This window comes from Felis catus, chromosome A2 (genome assembly GCF_018350175.1).
Source record: "Felis catus isolate Fca126 chromosome A2, F.catus_Fca126_mat1.0, whole genome shotgun sequence".
In the NCBI taxonomy this organism is placed as follows: Eukaryota; Metazoa; Chordata; class Mammalia; order Carnivora; family Felidae; genus Felis; species Felis catus.
The window spans coordinates 141,875,295-141,891,119 of NC_058369.1; the positions used below are offsets into that span (position 1 = coordinate 141,875,295).

Sequence of the window (15,825 nt, forward strand, 5' to 3'; positions counted from 1 at the left end):
AAAAAAACAAAAAAAAAGGCAGATTTTCTTACAGTTTCCTTGACATAGATCTTTATTCTAGACTCCAAAGACAGATTTTACAAAATAGCACCATTTCTCATGTCCACAGAACTATTTATACATCACCAGTTTCTGAAACTACTGTATGTCGGACTGATTCAGAATTCACAGCTAATCCAACATTCTCATTTCATATTTGATTAAATGTCTATCTGGAGATTATCAATGGTTACTCAAAATCCAGTAATTAACTGGAAGCCACACTCTGGGGCTCAGACTCAGTTGCCCTTTCTCCACCCTGCTCTTCCTCATTGGGGCTGCACCTAATTTCAGTAAGAGAAGATAAAAAGAGTCGTAACAACAGCTGCCAGTACTGAGTTCCCACCTATTCCCAGCAGTAGGCACATTTATCTCTAATCCGAACAACAATCCAGAAAGGTAGGTATTATTACCCCTATCTTACGATTTGTTTAAAGATTTTTTTAAATTAATTTTTATTGTTTAACTTGAGATTTTTTTAATAAAAAAATTTTGGGGGCGCCTGGGTGGCACACGGTTAAGCGTCCGACTTCAGCCAGGTCACGATCTCGCGGTCCGTGAGTTCGAGCCCCGCGTCAGGCTCTGGGCTGATGGCTCAGAGCCTGGAGCCTGTTTCCGATTCTGTGTCTCCCTCTCTCTCTGCCCCTCCACCGTTCATGCTCTGTCTCTCTCTGTCCCAAAAATAAAATAAAAAAACGTTGAAAAAAAAATTAAAAAAAAAAAAAATTTAAGAATTTTTTTAATCTTTAAAGATTAAAATAAAAAAGGCTGAATGGAATTAAGTGTTTTGCCCCAGTCACACCTGCTAGGATTTAGACAGTCTGACCCCCTACTGCATCTGGAACATGCACTCATACTTCAGAGTGTTTGTACTTGCAATTTCCTGGTCTAAAACACTCTTTTTTAAAAAAATATTTGTTCAGTTTTGACAGAGAGACAGAGAGCGGGAGAGGGGCAGAGAGAGGGAGACACAGAATCCAAAGGAGGCTCCAGGCTCTGAGCTGTCAGCACAGAGCCCGACGCGGGGCTTGAACCTACAAGCCATGAAATCATGACATAAGTCAAAGTCGGACGCTTAACCGACTGAGCCACTCAGGCGCTCTGCCATTTTAACTATTTTTAAGTGTGTAATTCAGTGGCATTAATTACAATCACGATGCATGCAATCATCATCACTATTTCCAAAACCTTTTCATCATCCCAAACAGAAATTCTTTAACCATTAAGCAATAACTCCCCATCCCCTCCTCCCATCCCCAGACCCTGATAACCGCTAATCTACTTTCTGACTCTGAATTTGCCTATTCCACATATTCATATGAATGGAAACACACAATAGTTGTCCTTTTGTTTTGGGGCTAGAACTTTCAGTAGAACATGGAAGAGCAGTGGTAAAATGAGCAACCTTGTTTTGTTCCTAATCTTAGGGGGAAGCTTTGATTCCTTTACCACGGAGTTTGGTGTTAGCTGTGGGTTTGTCACAATTGCCCTGTATTGTGTTGAGGATTTCCCTTCTATCCCGTGGTGTTTCCTGAGTGTTTTGATTATAAAAGGGTTTAGGATTTTACCAAATGCCTTTTGTGTATCAATTAAGACAACTATTTGTTTTTTCCCTTTGTTCTATTAATGTGATGTATTATAAGGATTGATTGCTGTATGATGAATCAAATTGCACTCTTAGGATAAATCCCACTTGGTCATATTGTCAATTCCTTTTAATATGCCGTTGGGTTCAGTTTGGTAGTATCTTGTTGGATTTAGGAGGCATGTATTTTGAAACAATTATTAGAAAATAACTCAAAAATACAGAGTGTTATAGCTTATATTATTTTTTAGTTATTAAGAATTATTTTTAATTATGTACATATATATTGAATACTGACTATATTCAATATTGAATATTAAACATTAAAATGAAGTGAGAGGAAAATTTGTCACTTTTTATGTCAATGATAAATTTTACAATCTCTTAAGAATGTTGCAATTTTAAAGATGTTGCTTAATATCATTTTTTTACATAACTACAAATATATAATGAATCTATTAAAAAAAGATCTATAGGATGAATATAGTATCAATAATTTTCAATCTACTTCTAGAACAATAAAGTAATATGAAAATGGTTTACCCCTTCATAGAAAACTTTTGCACAGTCCTTTGCTAATTTTCCAAAAAATAATACATTGATGGTGTTGATGTCTGAATCTGAATTTTCTTGTTCTACAAAGAGAAACACACATACAAAAAAAAAACAAAACATTTAATTAGATACAGCAGTTTTACACACACAAGAAAATTGATGACAGCTGTATTCTAAAAACAATAGTTAATTCAAAATGCAATTATGAAGAATTAAAAATTTTATCATTCACTTTTAGGTTAACCTTAAGTATTGCAAAAATAATGCACAGAATGCTATTAGGTACCAAAATCAAAATTATAACAAGTTTCAACTAGAATATATTTTATAAATTTCTATAAATATCACATTAACAGCACACAATAACTACTTTCTATTTATTTTCCATGTCTGTAATAAAAGGAAATGAAATACAACAATTAATCAATTTTTATACTGTATAACATATCATCCCCAAAGCAGTTCACTTTTACTGAACTTCTAGTAATCCACAGTGTCAGTACATTAAGTTTTATTCTAGAAAAGTGATTTTCTCCTCCCACACTCACAAATGGAAGAGTAAAAGAATAGAGTGTGTGTAAAGACCAAAGTACCTGTGACTCTGAAAATGAAATTTACTTGGGAAATAAGGAATGAATATTCTACAAGTAACCTCATTTGGATCTTCTAGGCTTTGGAAAAGAATCTGCACAATCTGCATTCTCCAGAGGTCACCTCCTGTAACCAGTGCGGTAGGGCCAAATGCTAAGACTCAGTTATACCATCTGAGGAAAGTCTCATTCATATCAGCTTTCAAGTACTCAACTACTCCAAGAAACTGCCATCATTTCAGATTTTTTTGAATCTATGCAGTGCATGAAAGACCTTTGCCAAACTGACAGCCCTCTGTGTGAGTCAGAACTGTTGAGTGTGCTACTCTGTCAGATCTGGTGGCACCGAGCAGTCAAATAACTAACACATGGCTGCACATTACCTCCCTTCACTTACCTCTTCAACTCCTCAAAGCAAGTATATACATAAATTGAAACACTAATGTTTCTCAAACACATAGTGGCTTCTAATCAAAATATAACACACTTTGTTAATATTTGAAACGACCTATCAGAGGTCTGTTTCTGGCCATCATGGACTAATAAGGACTGGATTTATTCTCATCTTAAAACAACTAGGAAACTAAGAAAAAAAAATATGAAACAACAGTTTTCAGGTATCAGACAACAGTAAGTGTAGGAAAGCGATCTTTCTTTTTTTAATATTTCTAAAAGAGAGAGACAGACAGACAGACAGACAGAGCATGAGCGGGGGAGGGGTAAAGAGAGAGGGAGACACAGAATCTGAAGCAGCTGTCAGCGCAGAGCCTGACTTGGGGTTTGAACCCATGAACTGTGAGATCATGACCTGAGCCCAAGTGGGACTGAACATGTGTCCCAAGTGCCCCAAGTACCCCAGAGAGCAATCTCTTCGAAGAGGAAAATAAGGCAATACCCCTAGCTTAATTTCTGGAATTCCTAGAATAGAGTTGTCGGAAGGGTATTTTCTTAGTGATAAGGCCAAATTAGCTTGAAGATAAAGGCTGTTCTATACACACCCCAACAAAGCTAATCAAACTGATTCTAAGAAAATTAAATATATCCTAAAATCAAGACAAATAGTATTTAAAGGATAGCAAATAAACCCAACATTAAACAATATAAAATTCTAAGCATCCATCCAATAAAAAAAATTATCAGCCATGAACATGAAGAGAAAATGGAAGATGCAAAAAAAATCTCAAAATGAACTTTCAAAGTAGAAAAATATGACATTAGGGCGCCTGGGTGGCGCAGTCGGTTAAGCGTCTGACTTCAGCCAGGTCACGATCTCGCGGTGCGGGAGTTCGAGCCCCGCGTCAGGCTCTGGGCTGATGGCTCTGAGCCTGGAGCCTGTTTCCGATTCTGTGTCTCCCTCTCTCTCTGCCCCTCCCTCGTTCATGCTCTGTCTCTCTCTGTCCCAAAAATAAAATAAAAACGTTGAAAAAAAAAAAAAGAAAAGAAAAATATAACATTAGAAGTTAATTATGGGGCACCTGTGTGGCTCAGTCGGTTAATGACCAACTTTGGCTCAGGTCATGATCTTGCAGATCATGGGTTTGAGTCCCACGTTGGGGTCTGTGCTGACAGCTCAGAGCCTGGAGCTTGCTTCGGATTCTGTGTCTCCCTCTTTCTCTGCCCCTCCTCCACTCACACTCTTTCTCTCTCTCTCAAAAATAAACAAACACTAAAAAAAAAAAAAAAAGAATTCGGGCGCCTGAGTGGCTCAGTTGGTTGGGCATCAGACTTCAGCTCAGGTCATGATCTCACAGTTTGTGAGTTCGAGCCCTGCATCGGGCTCTGTGCTGACAGCTCGAAGCCTGGAGTCCTCTTCAGATTCTGTGTCTCCCTCTCTCTGCCCCTCCCTGGTTTGCACTCTATCTCTCGCTCTGCCTCAAAAATAAACAAACATAAAAAAATGATTTTTAAAATTAAAAAATTTTAAAACATTAAAAAAAAAAAAGAGGTTAATAGTATACCGAGTGGAGTTAACAGATTAAAATGAATAAACTGTTACAGAAAACTGAAAAACAGAGAATAATCAATGAAAAGTTGATTTTAAAGATCAACAAAACAAATCTCTAGCCAGAATGATCAGGGGAAAAAAATGATAGAAAGAGAGAATCAATGAAACAGGACATAACTACATTAAAAGTCTATCATACCAACATTAAAAGTATATCAAAAATATATTAGGAATAACTTTATGCCAATATACTTGACAACTAAGATGAAACAGAAAAATTCCTTTAGAAACAAACTATCAACATTACTTAAGGAAAAAAGATAACCCAAAAAGCCCCATAAAAAATGAAGACATTGAACATAGGGTTTAAAAGTTTCCCATTGGGGCGCCTGGGTGGCTCAGTCGGTTGAGCGGCTGCCTACGGCTCAGGTCATGATCTCGCGGTCTGTGAGTTCAAGCCCCGCGTCGGGCTCTGGGCTGATGGCTCAGAGCCTGGAGCCTGCTTCCGATTCTGTGTCTCCCTCTCTCTCTGCCCCTCCCCTGCTTGCTCTCTGTCTCTGTCTCTCTCTCAAAAATAATAAACATTAAAAAAAATTTAAAAAAAAATAAATAAAAAAAAAAAATAAAAGTTTCCCATAGAGATTTCCAGGCACAGCTGGCTTCACTGATGAATTCTACAAATACTTAAGGAAGAAATAAAAGCAGATAAACTCATCCAGAAAATAAGAGGAGGCACTTAACACTCCTTTCAGGAGGACAGCATTACTCTGATACCACAGTCAAAATCACCACAGAAAAGACAGAGTTGGAAAAACATCCTTCATAAACTGTTTAACCAAATATTAGTAAATCAAACTAACAATATATCAAAAGGATGATACATCAGGCCTACCACTTGATCATGCTTTATTTTTCTTCAGACATTTCTACTTAATACTAACTACTTTTGTAATTATTTATTCCCCTACAATGTAAACATCATGAAAGCAGGGGCTTTGTTTTGGTCACTCACTGCTGTATCTCCCATATCTAAAACAGTATCTCATATGTAACTGGTTTTCAGTAGTTACAGAATGTTGTAGTTCAAAGTCTGTTTCCCATTCACTGCTGCAGACCCTTCTTCAAACCAATTTCAGGCTTTAGATGAGATCTATTTTGGTCCTCAAATACTCCATGGTAGTTCTTCCTAGCTTACTAGGATTATTTGAAGGTTACTAGGAAGAAGGAATAATCTCCTAACTATATCTAGGTAACAAATAACATGCTGAAAGTAGTATTTTAAGAAAGTTAAGTTTGCTAGGCTGTTTAGGTCACACTAGTGAAACTAGAAGGTAGAGGCATCAGTTAGCTATTTAACAGTCTAGATATGAGATTAAAGAAATCTGAAATGAAACAGAAGCAATGGGAGAGGGGAGAGAGGATAGATAGTGGGGGAAAATTTAATGGAAAAAAATTATTTCATCCTATAGTTTCTTACACTACTGTGCCTATGTGAGTATGTACATATATGAAGTTATCCATTTGCAGATTACAAGCAAAAGGTTAAGCAGAAATGGTCGTATTATATTGTATACCTTGTAATGCAATCTTCAAAACAGCTGTTCTATTTCCACCAGAAGTTAAAGAAGAGATAATTGAGAGTTTTCCCTAAAATGAGAAAAAATAGTTATACAGAAGAGCCAAAAGAGCTTATTATAACAGCAAGAAATAAGGAAAAAAGGGGGAAAAAAACCCAAAAAAACAAGGTACTGTGTTCATGTCACCATATTTAAGACATGAAAGTGATTTTACTAGAGCAATGTCCAAGGACCTAATTATTTAGGTTCACAATTTAACTGTTAAACAATCTTGTTAGTCAAATATTATCCAATACCTCATTTTACAGATAAAGTGAAGAGGCTCACCTTCAGTTCCATTTTAACCTAAAAAGTTATACTCTACTAAAGAAAAACAAAAATTTTGCTCCTGGAAAGAAAGAAACACTAATTTGAAGAAGGGGCACCTGGGTGGCTCAGTTAAGTGTCCAACTTTTGATCTCGGCTCAGGTCATCATCTCACAGTTCAGGAGACCAACAGTCTCTCTCTCTGTCTCTGCCCCTCCCCTGTTGGTGCTCTTTCTCTCTCTCTCTCAAAATAAATAAACAAACATTAAAAAAAAATTTTTAAATAAATAAAGAAGGGTTAAAAAGTGCAGAATGGTCATCTCGTAAGGTCTGTGTGGACGACGCAAAGGACGAAGGCACACATCAAGTTTAGTCCTCGGTTTTCTGTAATGAACCAGCTATCTGCTTAAAAAAGTTACTTAATCAGAGTTCCTCAGACAAAATGAAGTATTTAACCTGGTAGTTTCTGTAATTTCTTCTGGCTCTAAAATTTAATGACTCTATCAATAAATACATTATAAGTTTCTTTGAAAACTTCCATATGGAAATAAAAGTTTAAAAGACTTTTAAAATGGATCACGTAAAACATATCTCCCATGCTAATATTCTAGACTTTGATGTAACCACCAACAACAAAAAACTATGCGTGTAGACCAATTTTACTTATAAGATATGAATTTGAAAAAAATTAAAATAAGGCTATCAGTTGTGCGGGATTTGGTCAAAAGTAAAAGTAAATAGTTCACTTAGGAGGCAGAAAGCTGGAAAAAACAACAAAAAGGTGGACAATGTACAAATTTCAACATCTTTCTTGACCCACCAGAGAACTGAAGTCAAAAGACAACCAACTAATCAGAAATCTAGGAAAAGAGAACAACTTCCAATAAGACAGGGGCAACAGGGAGTTGAGGTCACAAGGCAACCAACTTATCAGAAATGTAAAGGGAAAATCTTCAGGGAGAGATGGGCGGTAACCACTTGCTCATCTGAGGTAAAGCTGCCTGACATGTGTCAGAAAATTCATCTAATATATTTTTTTTAACGTTTATTAATTTTTGAACTAGGGAGAGCGTGAAGGAGGAAGGGACAGACAGAGAGGGAAAGAGACAGAGAGAGAGAGAGAGAGAGAGAGAGAGAGAGAGAGAGAGAGAGAGAGAGAGAATCCAAAGTGGGCTCTGCGCTGACAGCAGAGAGCCCAATATGGGGGCTCAAACTCACAAACGACGAGATTATGATTGGACCCAAGTCAGACACGTAACTCACTGAGCCACCCAGGTGCCCCCGTCTAACATTTTTAATACGTTGCTAAAGGCCAAGTGTGGGTAGTGACAGGACATGAAGCTTCTGGGAGCTGCAAACACAAGGGGAACTCACCCGCTTATAAGCTGTTCTCCACAAACCTGACAAAGTTGAGGCCAAGAGGGGGTGGGGATACAAGGATGGTAGGAGTTACAGTAGGAAACCCTGCCTGGATGTTCCCCATCTTTCTCAGAACAAAGTCCTTGAACTGCTGGGAGAAGAGCAACAAACTTACGTATCTTACTAGAGCTTCAGTGAAAACCTGCTGTAGGAAAAAAAAACCACTCTCTACCCCTTCAAGCGACAAGCAGGAAAAGGTATACAGGTGTTGAGGGCCAGACCTACAACTAAGGACAGGCCAGAATCACTAAGAAGACCTCACCCACAAGACTGAGGTGGCACTGCCCGACAAGACTGAGGCTAAACCGGAACAGAGAACATCCACTCATCGCAAGACTAACAAGTGTCTAGTAAAAATCAACATGACCCACTATTGAGACAGAAGCAAACAACTGGGAGAGAAAGTTTAGCTGAGGCTAAGCCCAAAGAAAAGACCTAAAACTAGACAATGAGAAAACCCCTCTGGCCAACCAGACCCCATCCTACATACAAAGTAACTCTAAAGGAATTAAAAGCTTGTAGTGCACCGAAGTAACCAGAACAACCACAAATCCCAAACCTCACTCAACTTCCAACTGGATTAACTCAACACCACCCAAAGGCTGAGCAGAAAGGCCTGCACTTTTCCAGGAATAAACACTACTGAATATGGTTTCCACTGCTCTTCACAAGAGCCAGAGTTTACAACAACAAATTACAGAGGCATACATTAAAAAAAAAACAAAAAACAAAAAAACAAAAACAGGAAAGAACACTGTCAAGACACAAAGCAATCAAGAGAACCTCAATCAGGTTAAATTAATCAAACCGAACTCAAAACAGATGCTTTTGTTACTCTTGCACCTGATCCCACCGGATGCACGCTCTAAGTGAGAGTCCAGGATGACTGAAAAAAATGTGATGTTATGCTTTCTGGAATGGGATACACAGGTCTATAATAATGGAGAGCAAAAAATTCAAGCAACTAGGGAGACATGTCCAGCACCTGGGGAGAAGCCCCCCCAAACCTGGAAAAGGAACTCCTTAAACATCAGGAGGTAAAGGGGAAAGAAGGAATTTTAATTTTTGTCTTTCATGACTATTCCAGAAGCCGTCCCCTCACCACAAAGGAAAGGTCCTGGAGCTGCTCTCACAAACTATAGGAAACTCTGAAAACTAACTGCATCCCCACCTGAGAGGCATGGTCCAGCTCCTGTACCTTCAATAGAAGATACTTTCAAATGATTCCACAACTTACAGGGCAAATGAACTGGACAAGTAGGCCAGATTTAAGTGACTGCCCTAGAGCAGTCTCTCTGAACACAAGGACTAAACTGAAGTACTAGGAATAAACTGGGGGCCTTAGGGCTTCCCAGCTGGCAGACCACACAGGGGACCTGTTAACTTATGTTGCCTGATTGATCCACATCCTTTCTTGAGGACCCCTAACAACTGTAAACTCTTTGTTTCCAAGGGTAGCATGTATGCCCTTAGTATTGTGCTTCCTGTGTGAAAAGCAGAAATTAACTAAAAACAAACAGTATGATTTGCTCCTAGGGATAGTCATAAAAAAAATTCAAAAGTTTAAGAAAACACCCTCAGTTGATTATGTGGCCCTCAGTTATATATAAAGTAGGCAGTTTTATTCACAGTAAGAGTTACTCCATTAGAACGATAATACAAAATTTGTTCCTGTCTTCAGCTGAAGTGAGCAGAGAAAAATGGAGGCTGAACTAAAGATTAAGCTTTGAACTTTAAGGAGGACTGTATAATGAGAGACTTGCAGGGGGGATTTATGTCCCCAGTTGTTTACATTTCATTTCAATAAGGGGTGGTTGAAACCTAGAGACATTTCTCTACGTTGCAAACGATGAATGTACATTAGGGAGATTAGGTTTCTCTCTGTCTCTCAGGAGGGGAAGGTAAAGCTGGGTAGCTATCCTATATAAACTCCCAGATTCATAATTTCAAGGTTCCTTTTCTACAGCACAAGAAATCCCCTTTATACACACAGGAAGACTTTTGATCCTCACTGTACTGTCTTGAATGAGGAAGGTGGAGATAGAAAACTGATGCAGTCACTGCTGAGAGTAAAAATAATAGCTGGCTTATACTCCAGAAATCTGCTAGCTTCCAGCATAAAAGTCAATTAGTATTAGATATTGAAAATGTATCATCCCATCATTATTAAGAGTGGGGTTTTCCTAAGGTCAGTGTCTCTCAAAAGGGATACAAATGTTTTTGTGCACAGTAGGAACCTGATCTATTTGGCTCCCTGTCTCCTGACCAACCAAATCTGCATACCAACTCAAAAGGTGGATTATACACTGTTGCTGAAGAACTATTTGACCACTTGACATTTACCCCAAATGAAATGAATACCTACGTTTATGTAAAAATTTGTATGAGCATTTATAGCTGCTTCATTCATCATTATAAAAAACTGGAAAGAATCCAAATACTGCTACACTGAGGAACGAAGAAATGGACTGTGATGGAATTCTAGTCACCAATAGAAAGGAAAAGTACTAATAAACAGCAACCTGGAAGAATCTTGAATGCATCATCCTAAGTGAAAGAAGCCAGTCTCAAAAGGCTACTTAGTGCAGGATTCCATCTACATGGCATTCTTGAAAGGTAAAAGTATACTGTCTGAAAATTGGTAAAAAGTGGTTGCCAGAGGTTGGAATTGGGAGTAGCACCTGACGATAAAATTTTGGGGGGTGATGGACTGTTATGCAACTTAATTATGTTTGTGGTTATATGTTTTTATACATCTGTCAAAACTTGCAGAACTGTATACTGAAAAGTGAATTTAGCGGTAAAATGCATTTAATAAAATTCAAGAAACATAAGTAAGAGATATTTGCAGGCTAAAAAAGGTTATGTGGTTATGTGGGTGGCTCAGTCGGTTTAACATCAGACTCTTGATTTTGGCTCAGCTCATAATCTCAGTCATGGGATGGAGTCCCGTGTCGGGCTCTGTGCTGACATAGAGCCTACTTGGTAGTCTCTCTTTCCCTCTCTCTCTGTCCCTCCCCCATGCTCGCAGGAGTGCTCTCTCTCTCTCAAGAATAAACTTTTTTATAAAGTATTTTTAAATTTAAAAAAGGGTTAAGGATTCAAACTGAGATATGAAAAATAAGAGATTCATTCTGATAGATGAAAGAAGAGATTATATACTTTGACTTAACTTTTAAAAATGAGCATTGTTCATGAAAATGTGATAATCTTGAGAAATGAGTAAAAGGTGTTTCCTTGGTTTAACCCTACTGAATACTAACATGTTCACTTATGTCTAAAAGGAATTATTGTAATAAAGGGCTAACATTGAAAAATAGGGGGCCTCTGGGTGGCTCAGTCAGTTGAGCATCTGACTTTTGATTTCAGTTCAGGTCATGATCTCACAGTTCGTGGGATTAAGCCCTGTATGGTTTCTACATAAAATATAAAGAAATTCCGTTTTTCCTATAGCACAGTTGATTAAAATTTTATTTTTGTTATTGACAGTTTACAACAATTGTATTTAATTTCACCACTCATTATTAGTAACCTCGTGTAAAGTTTTAGGACTGTTGTCAAGTTTGAAAAAAATTTCTATTGAGTTTCTTTCCTACATAAGCTTTAAGATTTGTAACAATTGTCCTCAAAGTAGCTTCAGATTCCATAGTTTCAGTACTTATTTTTGTCCACCAACTACACACACCCGATGCTACGTGTGACAGTATATATTCATACCCTGGTACAACTTCGGTCCCCATACTTTTCTCCTACACTACCCAGTGAGTTGGAATGTTCCTGGAAAACATTCCTACACCAGAAGAGCTGGCATGTGCTACCTATAAGCAGAAGTGACTGCAAACCACACAAATAAATCTCACTAAAATTATTCCATAAGTCAACTTCCCCTTAACTACCTTCCAAAAATGTTCTCAGCCACTCCAAAGGCCACTTGATAAGACAGAAAATGTGATGGAGGGGAAGTCAAAATGGAAAGAAGACACCAATCTTAACCACTCTAGGTTAAAACATCCCATTTGTGTAAATTTTACAAATATGTGAAAATGTAAATTCATTTCTAAGACACCTAACATGGGCTTAGAAGGGCTTGTTCAAGTAGAGTCTTTGAAGCTTCAACTTTACTAACTGCAAAATAATTTTGTCACTGGTCAATGGGATTATGGTACATTATTTTCACTGAAAACCGATACCAGGTAAATTCCTTGCCCAAAGGCATGTTGTTGATGATATCATTATCTTTACCAGCATTTACCAAATGCTTTGAATTTACTAAGTAAGCAAGTTACATTTAATCTTCATTACATTTCTATGAAGTAGGCTCTATTATAATTCCTAGTTTACAAATGAAAAAAATAAGGTATCAACAGGTAAAATCACTTCCAATTACATAGCTAGTAAATGGTGGATCTGTGCTTAAATCCAGTCAGCATATCTTCAGGACCTCCACTCCTTTTTAGAATACTAAACTATTATAGGAGTAAGTTTGTGACCAGGGCCTGTGAGTTTGAGTTTGGAAGTGTGTTGGTGGAAGAGGGATGGGACGAGGGGAGAACAGAAGAGAAAAGGAAATGCGAATAAATTTTTAAAAATTGAATTTATTTCACTTTAGTGCAGTAGTTAGTTATGAAGTTGATTTTAGGTGGCGCAAAAGCCAGTCACTGTTAACCAACTGCAAAATTGACTTGGCTAAAATTAAAGTCTTCCACTCCCATTTCAGGACTATGATTTACCATAATTAAAATACCAAAATACCAGTACATATTCCTCAAAAGACATTTCCTGCTGTCACTTTCTCACCCCACATTCAATTCTCAAACCACTAAAAAGCCAACCCAGCAACACTAGTCTTTCCAAATGATCTATACTTTCTTGGTTGTTAAATCAAACATTCTTTTCAGACTAGACTGAGTATCTAGCAGCAACATAATATTTTGGTTATTAGCAAAGACAATGAAAATTCAAATCACACTCAGCCACTTACTAGCTAACCTTGGATCTAACCTTGAATGAATTACTTAAACTGTATCCATTTTCCCAACTATAAAATGGGAATAATAATATCTATTTATAGGATTCTTTCAAGGATTAAAAGTGGGAATACATGTAAAGCACTTAGAAAAGTGCTTACAATATGGCAATTTATGTGAAAGTTACTATTACTCATTCCTTGAAACTTACTAAATATCCAAGACACCATTCTTTCCTAGTTTTTCTCCTACACCTCTGGATCAACTCAGACTCTTATTCATGCTACCTTCTTTCACTGAAATCCTTCAACACTCCTCATTCTATTCTTTGGACCAAATCTCCCAGAGAAGGAAATCCTTTAAGCTCCAGAATCCCAAATCCATTTGCCTATAGGACATCACCACTTGGATACCTCCAAAAACCTATGAAGAGATCCAAAACTGAACTAACTCCTCTTTCTTCCTAAACGTGTGACTCCTATTATCTTCCCAAGGCTGACAGGACTTAAATACATGGAAATTTCCTAAACTCTTGACCTCTCTCATCTAATTGCTCTCCAAGATGTGTTGATTCTACCTCTTTATCCTGTCAGTTCCAAAGCAGAAGGTCTAGATTGTAACTCCAACTCTACTACTTACGAGGTGTATCTCAGGCCAATCATTAACCTTAACCTTTTGGAAATGCAGTATCCTCACTTACAGATGAAGAATAATAGGACCTAACTCACAGGGTTTTGTGATGATTAAATGAATTGATATATGCAAAACACTTAAAATACCACCTAACTCCTAGAAAGAGCTCAATGTTAATTTTTGTTATTATAATTTTATTATGATGTTGTCTGTCTCCTTCCTATCATCTCCTCTGTTCCTGCTTCAGACCAGCATCAACTCTAAACTAGATTATGGCAACTACCTCTTAACTAATTATCCTTCCTCTAATCTTGCCCTCTCTGATATATTCTTCACCCAGAAGGCAGAGTAATTTAAACTCAACATGAATCATGTCCCTGTCCTGCTTAAAATCTATTAAGGGTCTCCCATAGTTTTTAGGGTAACATCTAAATTCTTCAAAATGCACATTAGGACTATTAGACCCAAAATAAAAGGTATAGACTCAGTCACCCTTTAAGTTCCAGCTCTAGTTTCCAGACCTAACTTGTCAGAACCAAAAGTTCCCTCCTAAATGTTCACATACCATAGTTCTAATACCAACTTATTATAATTAGAGATTAGGTTATCTGTCCAAACCCACAAAAATTCAGCCCCCTTTAGTTCAAGGACCATATTCACTCATCTCTGTACCCTCAAAATTTATTCCAGTGTATCACAAAACAATTCAATAAATGTTTGCTAAGTAAGAATAACAGCATCAAAATAGTCACGTTATGACACACACAAAACCATTTCTAAAACAACTATTATAAGCTCAACATAAAAATTAGCATTCCCTTTTTGAAGACAAAAAGCATTCTGAGTTATGAAAATTCTTACCTGGATGTATTTCTTGCTATAATCACAACCTGGCTGTAGAGATCTGAAATCTACTTTGTTTAATTCACTTAGCAGCTCAACTTCGGGCACTCCATTCACTTCTTTTATTAATTCAAGGGGCATATCAGATCTGCTTCAAAATGCTGTCCAGAGCAAATTCAACTAGGGAATTTGACAGCTTGCGGCTGAAAACAAAGACCAACGTTTTACCCAAAAAGCAGTCAAAAATTGCTTTAAGCTTCTTTGACTTAGTTTTGCTTTTCCTTTCCTCTAAGTTAGTAATCACTGCTGGCGGTGGGGTGGATTAGTCTATAATTTTATTACAAAGATCAATACACCCATTCCCCTAGGACACTGAGACTCCAGCCTTTTCTATTTAGTTTTCTATTTAAAGACTTACCTCTAAAAGCCAGTTTTAGGATCTGCGAAAACCACACTAACAATGTCTCTTACCAAAATTGTGCTTTAAAATGTACAAACTATTGGGAAAGGGAGGGGAATTGAATTTTTGTTTTTTAATCCCCTTGGCCATGGTAATATTGTGTAGGCAAACTGGGCACCAAAAGCTTATTACTCCAAAACATACCGGTTGCCTCCTCTCTCCAGCCCCTATACATAATCGAAAGAACTACTTAACTGATATTAAATCGTGCTTCCTAGGTTCAATCTTATTTGTCATACCTCTTGACTGGGACATCCACCAGTGTCAATATTAATTTTAATGTGTGCGCACCAACCTTCCCCAAGCCAGTTGAGTTCCGTGAGGGCGGGGACTTGGATGAACTCAAGTCAGCTGCTCACAAAATGCCAAGCAAGCTACTAACCACAGCAGGCTCACGCTATAGATAAGTATGAAGGGTCTTTCTGCAATAACTACACCACCTTTTGATCTAAACTAAACCTGCCTCTTTGGGATACCCGTTCACAACCCGAACCACCCTGCACTCAGACAACGAGCTGCAAACCGACTTAGAATTTCACTCACCCACTCTAGAGAAAAACAAGGAAGTTTAGAAGGGCGCGCGCGTGACGCCACACGCACGCCGACGACCCAGGTCTCACGCATGCGTACACGGTCTGCAGGGCTACGCTTACTGCTCCTACGCCCGCGGAGGACAAACTGCATGATGGTTCCCAGGCATAAAGTGTCCTGGAAGTTTCACGGGATAAGTAGACGGCGCCGCGCCCGGGGTGGCGTGGGGGGCTGGCACAGTATCTTTTCGGAATTGTCCGGTTCCCTTTTAGCTCCGCCTGGGGTGCGGCTGTAGGCGCCGGCCAGGGAAGCGGGGGCGGTCCGCAGCGCGATTCATAAATCCCGCAACCAATAAAAAGTCTTCCCCAAACCCGG

At 38.2% G+C, this 15,825-nt stretch overlaps 1 protein-coding gene across 4 annotated transcripts in view; it reads right to left on the bottom strand.

Moving 5' to 3' along the window:
* POT1 (protection of telomeres 1) overlaps positions 1-15,597 on the bottom strand; it is an 80,820-nt gene extending 65,223 nt beyond the window's left edge. Inside the window, exons 1-4 of one of the 4 annotated variants that reach the window (XM_006929342.5) lie at positions 15,463-15,597; positions 14,478-14,662; positions 6,289-6,361; positions 2,168-2,259 (exon numbers count right to left, since the gene is read on the bottom strand). In XM_006929342.5, the coding sequence (XP_006929404.2) occupies positions 2,168-2,259; positions 6,289-6,361; positions 14,478-14,600 (288 nt within the window). In that variant the 5' untranslated portion in view covers positions 14,601-14,662; positions 15,463-15,597. The other 3 variants (XM_006929341.5, XM_006929343.5, XM_045052701.1) reach the window with 3 other exon arrangements.
* Positions 15,598-15,825: the final 228 nt, after the last annotated feature.